General features: G+C 36.2%; 1 protein-coding gene across 17 annotated transcripts in view; it reads left to right on the top strand.

Annotated features, from left to right (window-relative positions):
- The window catches only part of ZNF280D (zinc finger protein 280D), a 55,539-nt gene that overhangs the window by 9,447 nt on the left and 26,884 nt on the right, over positions 1 to 19,208 (top strand). For 15 of the 17 annotated variants that reach the window (XR_008238162.1, XR_008238160.1, XR_008238161.1 and 12 more), the window contains 8 exons: positions 76 to 446; positions 6,415 to 6,532; positions 11,052 to 11,219; positions 13,754 to 13,863; positions 15,603 to 15,832; positions 18,243 to 18,400; positions 18,843 to 18,943; positions 19,039 to 19,185. Coding sequence is in view for 13 of the 17 variants with exons in the window: in XM_052807244.1 (XP_052663204.1) it covers positions 76 to 446; positions 6,415 to 6,532; positions 11,052 to 11,219; positions 13,754 to 13,863; positions 15,603 to 15,832; positions 18,243 to 18,400; positions 18,843 to 18,943; positions 19,039 to 19,185 (1,403 nt within the window). In the remaining 4 variants the exon portion in view is untranslated. The remainder of the gene's footprint in view (positions 1 to 75; positions 447 to 6,414; positions 6,533 to 11,051; positions 11,220 to 13,753; positions 13,864 to 15,602; positions 15,833 to 18,242; positions 18,401 to 18,842; positions 18,944 to 19,038; positions 19,186 to 19,208) is intronic. The other 2 variants (XM_052807245.1, XM_052807246.1) reach the window with 1 other exon arrangement.

Below are 19,208 nucleotides of genomic sequence, written 5' to 3'. Positions count from 1 at the left end.
CAAAAAATCCACAACACTTATGAAACATCTGACTGCAAAATTATATAAAGATAACTTTGGAATCCTTTGTAACAGGTACAGTTGCTACATTCAAGCCTGACAGTCACCATTATGCGACACCTGCCTCCAGCCCCAGTGCCATGCCTGTTTCATCAGTCTTTCAGTCTGTATCCAGACCTACAACTAGTTCTGTAGCAGTTCAGCCATTGTCTATACCAGTGAATGTTTCAGGAACTTCACAAACACTGCAGAGACCAGTTGCTGGATGTTTATCAACACAACAGATGCCTGGGTCAAGTTCTGGAATATCACAGCCTGTTAGCAGACCTGTAACCATTCCAGTGACGACACAACCAGTATCAAGAAATATCACGGTTCCAGTAGTGGCTCAACCTGTATCCAGGCCAGTGACTACTGTAACAGCACAGCCTGTAATACTCAATCAGGTAAATTTTTATTCCCTCAAACTGTAAAATAGTCAGGTGCAATTTCTTGTGAATAAATTAATGAGGAACATTCTGACTCAGTCTAGTAATTTGAAGACCTGGACTAGATTATAGACTAGCATTATGTAAACTGTAAAGATTCTAGGACCATAACCTTGCACTGGTGAATTAAAATACATGTTTGAAAATACTGATTTGCAAGACTCAAAGATGATAGCTTTAGTAACAGTGGAATTGTTGCAATTGTTGAATGATAATCTTAGGCATCAGAGAAATCAGTACCATTTAGGTTATGTTGTTTGTTACGTGGAGAAATGAAGGAAATTCTCATTCTCTAAATTTTGCAGATTTCTTTGCTCAGAGATGGATCCTCCATATTGATAAATTAATCTCATTTTTTAATAGCTTGCATTTGGTGTTTAAAGTAACTTTGTGGTTTTCTGACCTGATTTTTATAGTGCCTCTCTTGGGATTTTCACTTCTTAAGCTTTTTGGTTCATATGGCAGTTGTAATGAAACAGTAGTATGGTAAGGAGGACTTAAGCAACCAAAAGTTGCAGGGTCAGTAGATGAAACAGTTTGATGACATACTTATTTTGTTTTAAAAGCCCAAGGGAATTATGCACATACATCATGTATCATAGATCTTCCTGGATTGCTACAGAACCTCAGAATGATAACTTTAGGGAGTCAAGTTAGATGCTGGTTTTGTTGCCTTAGCTGTTGGACATTTGTGAGAGAGAAAGAATGAAGATTAAAATTTCATATTTTTAAGAGGTAAACTATGATGTGATACGTTTATTGAAAATAATTTAAGCTGAAACTGTTTAGACAATGTGCCTATAATATTAGCTACTACTGTCAGGTTAAAATGAAGCCTGACAGTAGGCACCATCTCCACTGTCCCTGCAAATATATACACCTGCGGTTGTCCCAGCTGTCAGTCTTTTGGTATAAATAAAAATCATGCAGCCTAATGTATTCTGCAATTGCTGAACAGGGCAATCAGTCTGAATGAACATAGTTAATAAGGCCATTAAAACATGAGAACTAGGTGGTGTTCTTAAGACTTGTGGCTAAAGCATTGCTGATGGGGGGCTGTATTTTAAGAAAAATAATGCAATGTAATCATTGCCTATCAACTGGGTAACTGAATCTCTGGCAGATTCATTAGGGAAGAACTCATACTTTCCAATTTTGAGTCTTCAGCAGTTGATTGATAGTTTGCAGAGAGAAATTGTGGACATGTCTAGTGAAGCGGGTTAGCTAAATCAGTCTGTCACTGTTTCTAAGAAGGCCTAAAAAATGATGTACTCAAAAGTCCAGATATCAGTAGGATATCTAGGTTGCCTCTGGAGTCCTCTTAAATCTATCTTTGTAAAGCAGGACAGATTAATACAGAAAGGTCTGCTACTTCACGTTTCAAGTCTGTGAATTTTATTTTTATAAATGTTTACTTATGACATAGTATGCTTTATTAAATCCTTCAAAGGAGTGCTAGGATATCTTGCAGAATCTTTACTGCAAAAGAAAGCCCCCTCCTTTACTTCCCTCGCACATAGATGCTCATGTTTTTATTCTAATACATAAAGCTGCTAGTGGCCTCTACGTTGTTTTTGTTAGAAAACCTTAGGGTAAACAGACCTAGGAAAGCTGAACTTCTCCAAAAGGTGTAACCAAGCTGGACATAACTCATTGAGACAGTGATTTCCTTTAAAGACACTGCGCACACAGCGCTTCTTTTTGTGAGAGTTCTTTCACATTCATCAAGTTTACTTTCAACAGGAGTGTCACAGATGAGACTTTAGTTAAGTTTTACAGTCTTACTTTGCCAAAATCTGCAGGTTGTTGCTCTTCCCTGGCAGAGTAGAGAAACACCTATTAGAAGAAGTTGCAGCCTGAAATAGGACTTTCAAGGTACACTGCATGGAAAAGGATCTCTAACCATGTACTCATCAGTTCTGTCTATTCCAAGTTAGACTGACATGCTCTACAAAGCAATGCATCCTTTTCTGTGATATCCAGTGCATACATATTCTATGGTCTCTTAAAACTTCTACTATTGAAATTATCGTGTGTTATGTGGTTTCTTTACAGTGTTGACATTTTGATCATGGCTTTCATGAGCTCTTAACTTTTTTAAGTTATCCAAAATGTAGCATCCTATTCTTTGGATGTTAAGAAGTTCTTGAGTACCTTTAGGAAGATTTTCCTGGGTTTTTTTCCTTGCTTAAGACATGGTGAAAGTGAATCTTCTATCTCTTCAACTTAACTTTTCTAGATTCAGAATTGTATTTCCAATTTCAGCCTTACCTAGAATAATTTGTTTTCTTGGTTTTTTATTGTTCCTGCCACTTGATTATGTTCTACTTTTTATGGGGAAAGAGGATTGTTTGGTGTGCTTTATTTTTTTAGCGGGGTGCTATAGTTTAGTGTCTTGGGCAAAGTTCTGTGATTTTTAATATCACTCCTGCCACATTATGTCATTTGTTGTTCTTAGTGTCATATGTATACTAACTATATTTTGGTTCATGTCCTTGGTTTGAATTGTCTTCATTCAAGAGCTCCTTAGGTTTTTTGGATTATTTTTTTTCCCCCTTTATCTAGTCTTTATTTCACTTGGGGCCACTGTTTTATATTGATGATTTTTTTGCCTTGGGCGTTCTGTGACATTTTCGTTCACACATCTTCTGTTTCTTCCCAATCTGATTCTTCCTGAGTGGCAAGGGCTTCAAATAAGTTTTTCTGGGAAATATTTGATGTTTGGATCTTCAGGTTCCAGATGTTGAAACTTACCTTTGAAATTAAAGTATTGTGATGTGAAGATGACTGTGAGGTATGACTAGACATGGTGGCAGGACTCCTTTTTAGCTGAACATCCTTCAGAGTGCCTTTGCATTCTTTATATGGTGCAATATTTTTTAATCTCAGGATGTCAAAGTTTTTTCTGTGTGAACTGATTGCTTTTGACCACCAGCTGGGTTGAAACACATTTCCTCCATTTCATAACATATAGGTCTATAATTTACCTTTTGTCAATGTTTGGTATTCCAGTTTTATTACTGAAATGCCTCTTTCCAATCACAGGCTTGATTCACTGACTTCCTGTAAAAATCCAGCTTTTGTATTCTTGTTACTGCACTACGTTAATGCAGTTCCAGAAATTCTGAGTTGAATTTGGCTTCAATCGTACTGTTTACAGCAATTCCAATTCAGTCAGAGGTACTGCTGTTGTATGTGATAGCATAGGGCTATCCTCTTCTTCAAGAAAAATTTATTCTTAGCAGTGAAGATTTTCTGTAATTCAGTGCTCAGAATGCTCTCCAGTAAGCCCCAGCCAATTCTGTCCATATCTTCCCCTACTTAATAGGCACTTTCCTCAGTCTGAATGTGATTCAGGTTCCACTTGTTCCTAGTTAATTTGGGAGAGCAAAGGTCCAATACCATGCATTGTAATTTCTCTGTGTGGATTTGGTTACCAATTATCATGTTGGTTTCCACAGGAAATCTAGGATGCACAGTATGAACCCAGTATTTTCACTAGTCGCTTGGAAAGCTAAGAGTGGTGGTGGATTATTTTTCTTCACTTGAGCCCTAGGAGCTTAATGTATAAAGGTGTTGGGTTTTGCCTTTCTGCATGTGAGAGCACCTGTACATGTTAGGTTGATTTTTTTTTTTATATCGATGTGGTAAAGCTGTTCTGTTTTTTTCTTTAAAACATTTTTGCCTTTTAAAGCATGGAGGAAGATACTGGTTTTTTTCTGTATGTAAAATGACAGAGCCAAATTGTGTGAAAAGAATAATTGTAAACAGAAAAGGACATTTTGAAAATTATGAGACTTTGAATTTCCAGGATGTCTGTTTTAACTTTTTTGCTCACCAAATACGTTTAGTATATACTAGAGAGATGTACACATGCCATCAAAATACCCAGGCTATTATTTTGGAGAAAGTTAAAAAGTTAGCAGCACGTAAAAATGAACAAACCACAGAGCAGTAAGAGAAGGAGATTTTTTGTGTAGCTATGGGTCGTATTTCAAATGTACGGGTGTGCATAGACCTCCACACTTAAGAGCCTACCACAGGCATACCACCCGAGTGTTAGTTGCGCTTGAAGTGGGGTTTGCAGGCTAAGCTGCTTTGCTTGTAATTTCACTGGCTAGCCTGAAACCATTGTGGCTACAGTAACACCTGCTCTCTTGTGACTGCAGCTCATGTAGCTGTTACTTGTAACAAATAGAGCAGAGAAATTTAGTTACCTATTTCCACAACTACTCCTGAACATTTATGTTTAATTTGGTTAGACTGGATGAGGTCACTCACCAGAGGAAAGAATGGCTCTTCATTATCATTAAGGTCCTGCAGGGTCTTCATTTAGGAGATGTACAACAAACAGGCGGGATGGGGAAAACCATCTTCCTTTTTTTTTTTTTTTTTTTTTCCAAATCTTTTCTGGTACTTAGGAGTCCTAAAATAGATTACCATACCTGTATGTGTACTTGTGCACTTCTTTAGCCTTTCCATCAAGTTGAGTCATCATGATCGTAGTTAAAAATGTGATAACTTCCACAGGGATGTTTTCAAATAAGTAGCACAGTTGTGAATGGGAAGCATTTTATGACATTGATCTTTACAGCAAAAAGTATTTTGGCCTTTGTCTCATGGATACACTGATGACAAAGTCTGTGTATGTTTTGGGTGATATTTTTTTATTATTATTATTTCTAGGAAAATGGAGCTACTTTTGTCAAGTTTTTTGTTTCACAGTACAGCTTGATGAAGTGCAACCAATTGAATTATTTCAGAGTAGAAAGATCAAGTGCCAGTATTTTGCCATTCATTCCTTAATGTTGAAATTAGACCTAACTCTATTGCAAGGTTTTTCTTAACTCCTTATTGCTATTGCTGAAAATATTTCATGTTTCAGATAGATTGTGTTGGGGTGAATGGCACATTAAGATGTGAGCAATATTGATGAATCTTGGAAAGTGTGTTTCTCCTACCTTGCCCCCCAGCCTTGAATATCTGTAAAGAGAAGTAAATTTTATGTTTCTTTTCCCTCCAAATGTTATCTATTGAGTGATCAGTGAAGGTGTTTAGTTTTAACAGTTTCCAGTGTTGCAGCCAAGAAATGTAGACTATTTCATTTTTTAGGTTATATGTAGTACTAAAGGGCAAAGCTTTTAAACTGAAGGGTAAGAAAATACCTGTACTTGGAGATGCTCAAAACGTAATGTAACAAGGCACTGAGAAGCATGAACCAACTTTTAGGTTAGCTGTGCTTTGAAAAGAGAGTCTGATTGTATTATTTCCAGAAGTTCTTATGAAATTACTCTACATAAAAGAAAAAAAGCCCTTAGTTATATCATAAATGAGTGCCATTCCCAGTCAACATGCTATAGATACACTTATACTTTCATTAAAGTTTGACCACTTAGCAGAATTTGATTGATTTTAATATCATCTTGCTTTGAGAAGCTTCTGCTTGCTGCAAGTTTGTGCTGCTTTTGAGTTCTGTTTTGTGATCTTTTACAATGCAGCTAGCTGTTACACAAGAGTCACAGGCAAATGCTTGAGTTTGGGTTGAAGGAAGAAAGTAGTAGAGTTTTTTGAAAAACAATTGAAGTATAATTTGAATCATCATCAGACTTTTGAATAAAAGCAGTTACAATTAGCAATTCAAACAGGTTTAGTAATATTTCATAAAATGGACTTTCCTAGGTCTTATGGTTGTTTTTACTATTCTGATACACACCTATGAATAAATTAACAACCACTGATGAGAGTTGCAAACTTATTAAAATGTGAAAAGAAACTATTCTGGGGAGATTGTAATTAACTTGATTTACAGCTGAGTACTTAAGAGTACTTTTAAGCAATCATGTTTTTAAAATAAACCCTTTGAAGCCTGCAAGTAAAAAATTGTTAAACCTCAAATTTCTTTTCCCTCTTGAAAATATCTTATTAGGATTATATTATGGATTCTCCACCAGCTGCACCAGATAATACATCTGGTATACTGTTTGGTGTGAGACAGAACTCGGGAGTTCCACAGTACGAGACTGGGCCAGCAGTGAATGTAACAGGTGGGTATAACTGTAGTAGTTGATAAGAGAAAGAAACAGCCTAATGTAATTTAACTGTAGTGCAGATCTTTGGCTTATAACATTAAATAGGATTTCTAGAACATAGTACAGCTACTTTTTTCTTCCCCCTGTACATAACACTGTATAATGTTTAATGAAATAAACTTTGGAGCCTTGTGTTGTCAGACTTTGCTTTTCAGCACATTAGACTGACTGTAATATCAACTGATGTCGTCTTATAATCCTCATTTAGATGGAAAAAAGTATTGCCAGATCCGCTGTAATTTTTTTGACCGCTAAAGGCTCTTTTTCAGTATATCCAGCACTCTTTGACTAGCATGAATAGGAGTAACTTAGCGAGAGAGGAGCTGTGGACAGTACCAGAAGAACTTTTTGAGTCTGCTGAGTGGATTCCCTGTGATGATGATCTTGGTTTCCTGACTGCTATATATAGGAGTTGGAGTAGATGGGATCAAAAGGATCCTGTCTGAAAAGGAGGGGAAGGGAAAGAGTACGTAGTTTGACAACTAAAATTTTTTTTTCAACTAGCTAAATTGTGTTTCAGCAGAAACTATTTAACCTATTTAAAAACAAACCAGAAAGCACCTTCTTTTGTGTCACAGCAGATAAAGTAGATCTGAAGCATGCAGTGTGTTCAATCTTAAACAGGCTATAACTTGGGACTTCCCTTCTCTTTTGTGAAGGATTGTACTTCTGTAATAACTGACCAGAATCCTGTCATTCAGTCTATAAGTTACAGATGACAATCACTTCTGATTCTTCCATGAAGTAACAGGTTATTTCAATGAATGGCCCAACCGGTCATACTAACTAAGTTATGTAGAACAGAGTTATTGCTAGTTTATTCTGCTTGATGTGATGATTTTGCATCTCTAGCTTAGGCATTCACTCCAGATACTTATCAATGAAGGTTTGGTAGTTTATTTCCTTGCATGTGTCCAACTATTCTGTGATCTCATTCTTGTCTTACTGGGTTAAATAGCTTTTTGTAAAGTAAGCAAAGGTTTTATTTCTTGCAAGGTTCAGTATTCCAGCCCTTGTTCTTCAAAGAACAGGTATTAAAGTGTAATTGTTTGTCCGTTTGGTTTGGTTTGGGGTTTTTGGGGTTTTGGTGTTTTGTTTTTTTTTAATTTAGGAGACCTGCTTGCATATTTAAAAATTACTTGTATTAGTCTCTTACTGAGAAAAATGAAATACTTAAAAGCATCAAGGACTGTAATTCAAAGCATCTTAAATATACCATACTTAGTCTATGTTTATTTCTGTGAGGTGGCAATAGGATTTAGAAATTGAAAGGAAAGGTTTATAATTGTGGGTTGAAACACAAATATGATACAGAAGGCAAATTTAGGATACATTTCACTTCATAACAAGGAAGCGTCGGCATATTTTGTGGTTTGGCTTGCATGGTGAGGTCACATAACAGCTTATGTTCGTGTTGCTCCTATGTGCCGATGCCTACTTGCCTATGTTGGTGCTATGTTTAATTCATGTGTAGCACTGTGGGCACAAGACATTCTGGAATATGGTATTTAAAAGCAGAATCCTTTTGGGAACTAGCCTGTGATACTCTGCAGGACAATTTAACTTCTGTATGTGGATCATTAAAGACATTTTTTAGCTCAATATAGCATAAATATTTATTTCTGAGGTCTAAGCAGGGAAATGGCAAGCTGCTAATTGACACTAACCAACTATTTTGTTAGGTTGCTAAATAGGTGGTGGTAAGTTAAACAGCATTGGTAACTTATCTGCAGGTTGGATGGGCACCGGGGATGTATGTGAAACTGTAGCTTGCTTTCCAAAAATATTTTGAGATCATTCTCCCACAAACTTTACCCACTTGGGGGAACCAGAAAATGCCATAACCAATAGAAGAACTGTTCTGTTGTATTTAGGAGTTGACTGGACTGTATACATGCATTCATAGCACTAGATTAATGGGAGATGTTGGTGAGGGACAATGCGATAGAGGCCTGAAGCAATTTGGCTTTCATGTTCCCATTCTGTTAATTTGATCTGACTGTTACCAGAGTACATTTGATGCTTTTATTCTAGGTTACTATTTCTAATGTCGTTTCCCATCTTTCATAAAATCAGGCCCAGCCAGCACAGATGCACATAACAGTGTTAAGGATTTTACAGTAGGGTTGTGTGTCAGCAAGGTGATACTGCATCCAGTATACTTTGCTCCTTCCTGCAATCACTTTAGATATTGTACACAATAATGCTGTGTGTATGAATCTAGCCAACTGTTTTGTAATAGCTACAAAATATTTACAAAAATATTCACTAATAGCATGAAGTTAAGGTAATAGACTCCTGAGCAGCCTGAAAACCAGACAAGAATTGTTTGACTGCTTCTTTTCTGTGCTGTCTTGAGTACCTGGGGTCCCTGACAGTTTCAGCTGTGTGGTCTGCTGGGTAGAGGATTGAACAAACTAGCCTGGAACATGGGTGATCCAAGGAATTTTTGTGTCCATGCAGCAGCTGAGAGAGGCCCTTTGATGAAAAGAAGAATCAATCTGATTTTATACCAGCTAGATATTAAATGATACTTGGAATTGGTTTGATTATTTCTCAAAATACGCTTAAAGGTTTTTTTAAATGAACAAACAGCAGATTTCAAATGCAAACTTACGTAGATTCTCCTATTATTATTATAGTTCTTCCAAAAGAGGGAATTTAATTAGATCAGAGTTGTATAAACTGAGTTAAGAATGCTCACCTTTTATAAATATATAAAAGTCTTCAATTTTTTTGTCACAGATATGTCAAGCTTTTTTAATTGAAAGTATTACCAATTTGGTTAACATGTATAAATAGTCCTTTTTTCCAAATCAGGTTTTCTACAGTAAAATAAAATACTTCACTGAAGATTCTTGTAAAATCAGTCAGACCTCCTGTCTTTTCCCTGGCCCTCATTACACAACTACACATAATTAAATATACAGCAGCAGTTCCTGCTGTAGGTTGATGGCCTGATGCTCAAATAGCCTCAATGATACAGAAGAATGCTAAAGTCATGCCAGCTCTATGGAAGCCTTTGGCTCATCAAGACACATATGTCAATATAACCAGCTCATATGTGTAACAGTGCAAGTATAAGTAAATTTAAAAACCCTAGGGAAGTGGTAGTATCTAATGAAGAACCTGTTTATTTTGTGAATGTGTTAATTACCTTAGGCAAACAATGCAGACTGAGACATTTCAGCTTAATATGTTCATTTATGTTAGAAAGGAAAGGTGTGCTACAAAGGAGAACATTAGGATGATTAAATACGTATATAACAGTGAATTATGTTTTCCTGTATATGAGGCATAGTGTGGTAAGTTCTCTAAGATGTTCAAATGTGAGTATTCCCTGCTGGGAGTCTTTGCCTCTGTGGAATGAATGGGAAGACTATCCAGACTGCTAGGCGTAGATAGTTAACACCGAGTAAACACAACTTGGAGGTGGGAGGGGGGTGCTTTTGTTTCTTCTGAGAAGTTGATTAATTTTATGTGACAGAAGTTATCTCTGGTTGTTGAGAAGATTTTTAAAGATACTAATTCACTTTCTTGTTACACCCAAGGAAATCATTGGAGCAGCTAGACCATTGGGAGGGGAATAAACAAGAATGTCCTTAGTTCAGATCATTGTGTCTGGCACTGAAATCTGGTCCTTGTCATAGTTTATGATAGTCTTAAGGCTATTTGCAGTCTGTGAGAGATTTACAAGGCCTGTGCTGGCACTTCAGACTTACTGGTACTCTTTCAGGTCTACTTGAGGACTGATCTCTGTATTGAGATTACGTCGTCAAGGGTAATCTTACAGACACATGGGCTTCAGGACAAGATGGAGCCAAGTACTGATGGGCATGTTAGTCAGGCACTGAACCTCTGAATTTCCGAGTTAATTTTTAGTGATTTTCTTTTTTTAGAAGAAATACTGCAAACAGTAAGTCAATCAACTGTTCTGAAGAGCAAATAGGTATGCTGTGATCAGTCACTAGAAGTTACAACACTCTTTTCATTTTGCATACAAACTGAAGTCTCAAACGTTCTACAGAGTTAAATAACTAAACCAGCATTAATATAGGACCAGAAAAAAGCAGAGACGTTTTTTATCGGAAGGGCAGATGCTGTTCCAAATAGTGGGCATTGCAGAAACTAGCTCCTTAGCTTAACTTTATTTCTGTGAACTCGCCTTGTCTCAGATTAGTGTGGGTCAAGATGTGAAAAGTAGGCCAAATAAACTCAGGTAGTCAGAGTGTGATTTACTGGGTTTCGGGGATGGGTCTGTGTCTCTTTGCATTTACCCTTTTCTTCTCCACTGGCCTTAGAAATTCAGTCTGAGTTGGATATTGCTTTCTTAACTTCTGTATGGCTTACTATTTTAGGGAAATCTTAGCTGCTTTATGTAGACTTTACATATCCTTTAAAGTGTAGGCATCACTAATGTGTTCATAATATACTATGGAAAAAAACTGAGGTTCTTTAATTTAAACCACTGTAGGTCTCAATGAGAGTGTTTTTGTATCTAAGCGTCCTGCTACTTCTGATGGCAACAGTGTAACTCCAAAAAAGGCCAAGCCTAATGAGGTTGGTGCTGGAAGCAATTCAGCTGTTTCACCTACAGTTAACTCTCCAACAGTAAGACCATCACAAAATGTATCTTCAAAAGGTAGGGTAGATCAAATGGTCTAGCTGTCAATCCATGCATCTGTTTCATGGAAAAAGCTAGTGCTTTTGTAATGTTTAAGTTGATTGGTATTATTAATGCTATTAAGGCAATGTAAATAAGTAACTCTTCTTATGCCTTAAAATAAGAAAAACCTTTCTATGCAAGGATTTACATACCTTTACAAATTAATACACCGTAGGTTATTACCTATTCAAATTTTAGACCTTTGTTATTTAGTAGGTACATTTGAATTCTGTTAAGCAATGATTAGTTAAGTTGTTTAGTGGCCGTGAAGACAGATGATCAAAACAAACGCCTCGACCTCATACTCTCAGTTCAGATTTTCTATTTCAAAGAACTGAATAGCGAGTTGAAACTTTAAAAAGCAACTAACCAGAAAATCAAGATTGAAAGAATTCTGTGACTGCTGAATTTATCAACTAATTCTGATTAGGTAAAAGGAAGAAAAAAAAAAAATTATTGTAGGAATGTCAGACAAGGCAGCAAGGACTCAGACTGTGGAATCTCCAGTGTTGGAGATATTCAGAAGTTGACTGGACATGGCTCTGAGCATCCTGATAAGGTTGGACTTGCTTTGAGTGGGAGGCTGGACAAAAACAGCTTGACAGGCCCAACAAATTATTCTGTGATTCTGTATTTTGACTAACTATTGCAAAGTGTGTTTTGCAGTTCCCCCCTTTCTTTTGCAGCAGTGTTTTTGATACAGTTTAAAATAGCAGTTGGAAAGGACGAGGGGGATTTAAGCTTCAAAGAGAGGATGTTCTTTGAAAGACCTTCCCCTGCCTACAAGAAGAGAGGTAGTCTGTTTCAGTGTATTAATAATTAGGTGCATTTTCCTCCTGAGCCAAAAGGTGCTTTCCAGCTGATTGTAATGGATGAAGATTTATTCTTGACTTTGAGATATTTCCAATCACATACTCTCTCCTATAATGTTAAAATGAGGAGCTACCTACAGTGTGATTCTGTTGTTTGGAATCATTTCATATTGGGGTTTTTTGCATGTCTTGTTTGCAGCTTGTTCGCTATCAGACTCTTCCCCAGCAACCAGAAGGAAGTGGCTATAACATGGCATATTGCAGCAAAAAATTTTCCTCCACCCTGTGTTGGGTAAAACGTATTGTGTTGCAGCCTAAAATGCAGAAAAGATAACCGGGGGTTCTTACTAAATGTAGTAACAAGTAGATCATATTCCCTGAGAACCTTATTTTTATGAGTTTGTCTCTAACATGCTAGCATAGCAATTTCTAATCTGTCACAGAATCCAGCACTGAAGCACTGCAGAACACAACATCTTGCTGCAGAACCTGTTTTCTTTCAGCTCAGCTTGCACTTAGCTGTGAGGTGTCAAAGTGGTTTAGAAACCATAATAGTGAAGACCTGCAGCAATGTTTTGCAGTACATCTCTTGCATGGCCATCCACTCATGTGAAGGACTTTCTGCTTAATTATGATTCTTAGCAATACTGTTACCTCCAAGGAAAAACACTGATTCCTGTCTATCTCATGGACTATGCAAGACTATTTTTGTGAAAAAATGTATAATACTGTTGCATGGTCATCTCAATTCATACACTTACTCATTCCCTTGTTATAAGGTGGATGCATTTGTGTGTTTATTACATTTTTTCATAGCCCTGACAGGGTACAGTTGACTCTACAGTTGAGATGTTACTTAAAACTCTTCCTGTGTTTAACCTCTTCTTCTAAACTACTTACTCAGCTTGGAGTCCTCCAGATCTGTGAATGACTTGAGAATGCAAGAGAACTTCATCTGGAAAAGTAGCTCCTGCTCTGATGTTTTTTGGCAGTTTGGAGAAAACTGGAAGCCTGGGTTTATTCATTAAAGTTTAAGCTAATACAAAGCTTTTTTGGTTTTTTTTTTGCTCAAAAGGTATTAATTATTTTATGTTGATAAGAGAAATACTATTTCCTTTCACTACTGGGAGTAATTATTTAGAGGATTTACTCTCCAGGTTTTCCAAAGACACCTTTGCTCAACAGGAATGATGCATCTGAATAGGCCTGGGTTCCAACAACTGTCTGGAGGGAAATATTCTCATCATTGAGAACCATATGGTGAAATTCTTCCCCAAAACCAGTTACCTGAATCCTATTGTGATGATGATCAGGTCATGGCATGAAACAAGTTTTACAAGTTCATTTGAGAATTAAAGTTCTTAAAACAAAAACATCAAAAATCCATCCTATCCGGGGGGTGGTGGTGCACAGAATTAATGCTTTGTTTCTATCATGCTACATTCACCCTCTCCCATTTTTTCCTGATTTGTTGTTAAGATTTTGTAAAAGTTGTTTATAGGCCTATATAAAACAGAACAAACTCAAACTCAGTTTGGAAAAAAGGAAGTGTAGTTAAAAGATGGTTGTAAAACCTTGCTTATGGTTACTACAGCTAATAGTTTTCATTTGAAATGACATATTTTGCTAGAATAATTAATAATAAATCAAGTATTCTGCTTGTGAATTCTGAATCTTAACATATTTCAAATTTTACAGGTACAAATGCTGCATCAAGCACCATTAAAAATGGAGGACCTTTTCCACGAGCTTGTCCAAAGTGCAATATTCATTTCAATCTTATGGATCCTCTAAAAAATCATATGAAGGTAAAATCTTTTGGGGCTGGTAGACATTTTAAAAAACTTATGTGGGCTTCTGTTTGGTTATGAAAGAGTGCCATGTTTTGATATAAAGATAGTCTGGCTTCTGCCTATGATCAACCAGAGCCCAAATGCTCAATGTCTTGCAGTCATGGAGAGGAAAAATGGAGTAGGGAGCTCTAAATCTTGCCACTTTTTGCCTTATTTTTCCAATTAATTGAGGCATATTTGCTGTCTCTGTATGATTTCTCTCTGCCACAGCTGTGACTTTTTGAACCATTGGCCAGATTCAGGTGAATTTGATGAAGGTAAGTGCCTATGATAATAGGCAGCCAGTTGACCCACATCTGTGTTAGATTGCTACTGAGACAAAGATGACAGTGTAAACTTACCTTTTCATCTTGATATGTCACTTGGTAGCTAAAAAAGTTGTTAAGCTGAGTGGAAAAACTTAATTTGTAGTTCATACTTAAACACTGTGAGAAACAAAGCTTTCAGAAACTAAGCATCACTTAGTCTGCTTATGAAACTACTTGTTATTGGTTCTGGAAACATTGCTTCCTGGAAAATATTTGTTATTATTTGGCGAAGATTCATGCAATTCTCGGGCATATGTATTCCATTTCAGGTGGCAGAGAAATGATGTTGCACTCTACATACAATGTGTATAACCCATGCAAAAAGGAGCATGAACTACTGTGTAACAGTAACTACTGTGAGGCTCTGAGTTAGTGTTAACACAGATCACTCTGATCTACTGGGCTTAAGATACCCTAAATGGTAGCTACTGTGCTCTTCAGCTTCAAAATACAATTAAGAAACATACGTAACAGTGGAAAAATATCAAGGGTTTTATCCTTCTCTAATTATTTGTAGAGAATAGCTTTTGCACTCTGTACATCAACTGAATGAAAGAACCATTGAAGGAGTGGGTTTGCTTAGTATTATGTAATTAAATTTTTAGTTAAACATTATGGGATAAATATACTGAGTTACACTTCCAGAGTAGGAAATGAACCCCTAGTAGGCTTATAGAAAGTAGTCCTGCACAATAAGAACCATTATTCAGCAGGAGAAAGATCGGTCCTCTGAAACACTCTAATTTTGCTCACTGTTGGAAACTTCGTAGCATCTTCTGTATGAAGTACTTCATACTTTTTAAGTGTTATGTTTCATAGTATAGTATTGGGTTAAGCATTCATTATGTACACTTTGACATAAAGAAACTTGAACAATGTGTGTTTTGTGACTTAGAATTTCTGAATTTTTCAGTAATGCTGGAAGGAACTTCTGCAGGTTTCAACATACGTCCTCCCCAAAGAAATAGAACATAAAAACTTTCCATTAAATTCTCAGTAAACTTATGCTTGTCAGCATAATACTTGCATAAAAGCTGCTTTTCTCTTTCTCGTTATTAAATTTAAACAAGTAGATGTTTTTCTAGTGAGTAAGGCAACACTGGTATTCTGATTCTAGCTTAAATTTATCTTACATGAGCCTCTGAGAATAATACCTTTCCAGTTTTTATAATATATAGTGTTTTATTACCTAAACACTACCTAAAGATCAGTTACTGTTCAAAATCCATATGTGAATATCAATAAAGTTGGTGTGTCAGAGAACTGAGCTTTGCATCTAGCTCTAGTTAGTGAGTGGCTTCAGTTTTTAAAATGCTGTTGTCATTGATGCAGTTTGGTAAGAGAGACTGATGCCTTTGTCTCTGTCTCTTCCCTGTTTCCATCCAGTATTGTTGTCCAGATATGGTAAATAACTTTTTTCTGGGAATGGCGAAAACAGAATGTGTGAGCACAACAAGCAAGACTGCTGAATCTGAGAAAGGAAAATTGATTATGTTAGTTAATGACTTTTATTATGGGAAACATGAAGGTGACACCCAGCAGATACAAAAGGAGCAGAAGACACATACGACATTTAAGTGCTTCAGTTGTCTGAAAGTTCTTAAAAATAACATAAGGTATTTCAACTCACTTCCTTAGTTGTTTGTTAATCATTTACAGCCCATAGCACTTAGTCTCATGCATTAAAAAATTTGTCTCTCTGGAATAGAATTTTTTTTCTTATTGAAAACTAATAATATTGGGTGACTGAACAGAAACTGAATTAATTTTTACTATGCATGTATGGCCATCACTTAAACTTTTTACAGATTAGAGTACAAATTTTAACAGTGTCTAACATAAACAGTAGAGTTTTAATGAGAGCAGTTGTAGGACTTTGGGGTTAGAAAGGGCAACACAAAGTATTTTAAAACTTGCCATCTGGATTGATGGTAATGTCAGTAGATGCGAGTGTTAATTCCCTTTAGGGATGCACAATGACTAATAGTTGGTGGTTTACTTATGTAACATCTGTTATTTTGATGGAATAATTTTACTTCTGAATGCTGAAAAAAACTTCAGTAAGCTGTTTTAATAGGTAGACGAGTTCATGTCATTGTTCCTTTAGAAGTTAAGGTCACTGAACTTTTTATATGCATTCTTCAAGGGAAGCTGAAGTAGCAGAATGTAAAACTTAAAAATGGACTATTCCTTCAAAGGGCACAGTCTGCAAGTTAAAATGAACAGGTTTATGCTAACATTAGACCCATAAAAGTTTCATGTAGTTAGAAGCATTAAATTTGCTATTAATCATTAAGTATGTGTAAATCCTAAGTAAAACTGCCAGTAATTTGTCCCAAACAGCTGGAAAATGTTGCATGTTGTTAGACTTCAAAAGAGTTTACTCTCGTGATTTTATAGTTCCTGTTAATTATGGCATTTCTTCCCTTGCAATTTATCTTTTTAAGAGCAATAAACAATGTTTGATATGGGCCAGGAGGTTTTTCTTCTGGTTTTGGATGCATAATACTTTTCAGATAAGCCTTTCTTGCAGTATCATGAAAAGTAGTCCACAGAAAGAGTACTTTATTAAGATACTGGGTTTATTTTAAAGAATATTTTTCTGACAGTGTTTTCTACTCAGCATTATATCGTGAGCTATTGGTGCTATGGTGCCTATGTGTTGCACAGCAAGTCATTAAAAATGAGCACTTAATTTTTTCTTTGAACTTCTCTAGAGTCTACTTTCAGCCACATTAATTTTTGCTGTAACTTTGTAGCTGTATTCCATAGTTCTATAACTTCAGAATTTGTATTTCAAGGTATATTTTACACCTTTAACCATTTATAGTGGACAAAATAAATACATAGTATCTCTCTACTTCTAGTGGAAGTTTTCTGGACCTTAATTCAGAAAAGCACAAAGTGATGTGCAGCAGGTAATCCCCTGCTTCCTTTAAAAGATCTATGGTTGAATACACCATTGAAATAATGTTAAGGCAATATGCAGTACTAGTCTCAATTCCTTTCTTCTGCTTAGGTACTTGGATATCTTCAGTTAGCTTTTTTTTTTTTTTTTAAAGCAACTGCATGATACTAGAAGCTTGAGCTCAAGAGACAATTCTCCTTGCTCGTTTGTTTTTTCCAATTCGAAGGTCACCACTTTGAGAGCTACATTCCTTTTGTGAGTGTGACCTACATTTAATAGTTCCTCTGGCTGTTCTGAAATGAAGCACATTTAAAATAGAACAGTTTTTGAAGTTTAACAGTAGTGCGTTGTGCACCGTTTGTGCTGCCCCACTAGCAACTGTGACCTGCCAATGCTGTCATGGGTGCCTAGACTTCTCAGCCAGAATAGGTTCCTACTACAGATAAGTGGATATTAATGAGGAAAAGGTGGTAACTTGAAGCAGTAACATACCACCAAGCTTCTCTTACTCTTTTGGTTGTCAACTGCACAGTGGCATTCTTTGATAATTGTCCTTCATAATTCAACTTCAGTCCTAAATGCTTTATACAAAGAAAGCTCTTGGAACCCTGCCAGTTTTGAATGGAGGTGGTTTCAGATAAAGCTGTAATGTCCTAATTGCAGATATGTTCTTGCTATTTAATAGTTTTCAGCAGAGCTAAAGTTACCCTTGTTTCAGAATGTGGCTTTGAGACTCTGATGGTGGTGAAGTGTGAACAGCTGAAATGTTTTGTTGTTGCCTTTGCTAATTTCCCTTTATTTCAAGGCAGGAATTTTGTCTAAGCAAACATGAAAAATGCAATAGATTGCTTAGTCTTAGAACATGTTTCAGATATGTTGCATGTTCCTTATAATAGTCAGGATTTCTTTTTAAGCTTTCAAAGATGATTTCTGGCATAGCTTGCTTAACTTCGTTGCTTTTTTTTTTTTCTAACAAACTTGTTTGTTAGATTTTTTTTGAAATTCAGAAGTCCTTACAAAGTAAAGATTCTAAAGATCCTGTACATCTTGCACGTGATATGTCATGTATAGTAAATGTTAAAATGTAGTTTTTTGCACCTGTTCACTAACATTTAAAGGTTTATGAACCACATGAAGCATCACTTAGAGCTTGAGAAGCAGAGCAGTGAAAGTTGGGAAAGCCATACCACCTGCCAGCACTGTTACCGTCAGTTTCCCACCCCATTCCAGCTGCAGTGCCACATTGAAAGTACACACACGCCTTATGAGTCATCTAGTAAGTTGGATTGCATCACACTGAATCTTTTTGTGACCTAAAATTTTTAGATATTTTCTGACTTTTATTTTGCTGGTTTGTAACTTCAGAATAAAGCTGTTGTACTTTAAGAGTAATAATCTTGAGATTTAATATAGGAGCTGAGCACTCATTCAATTTAAGTTAGAGCAGTGTGTGTGGAAAAAAAAAATATTTTGAAAAGCTTTTTGTTTTGTTTTGTTTTTTAATTGAAAGCTTGACTGCAAGAATTCATGTTGTTTAACAGCCTTGCACTCCTGGCTTCCTGAAATTGTACAGGGAATTTCTTCTGAAGAGTAGAATAATCGTTAGATCACTTTACCTTTATAGATATATACAGTTCACATATACATATGTATTACAATTTATCTACTTGTGACCCCAAATGAATTTTTACTTTTTTCTTGTTTTTCGCTTTTTCTAGCCATTTGTAAAATCTGTGAATTATCCTTTGAAACAGAGCAAGTTCTTTTGCAACATATGAAGGACAATCATAAGCCAGGTGAAATGCCGTATGTTTGCCAGGTATCTCAGAGTAACTGTTTTGTATTTAGATTACACCACCCCCCATCTTTACTGTCAATAAACTTTTAACAAGGAAGTCAAACTTTTTGTTTTAGGTATGCAACTACAGATCCTCAGCTTTTTCAGATGTAGAAACACATTTTAGAACAGTTCATGAAAATACAAAACATTTGCTATGCCCATTTTGTCTCAAAGTAATTAAAATCGGAGCACCGTATATGCATCATTACATGAGGCATCAGGTAAGCAGATATTTTTAATCCTT

This window comes from Harpia harpyja, chromosome 14 (assembly GCF_026419915.1).
Source record: "Harpia harpyja isolate bHarHar1 chromosome 14, bHarHar1 primary haplotype, whole genome shotgun sequence".
NCBI lineage: Eukaryota > Metazoa > Chordata > Aves > Accipitriformes > Accipitridae > Harpia > Harpia harpyja.
Note: the sequence above shows the minus strand (reverse complement) of the source record. Positions and strands in the feature narration are given on the sequence as shown.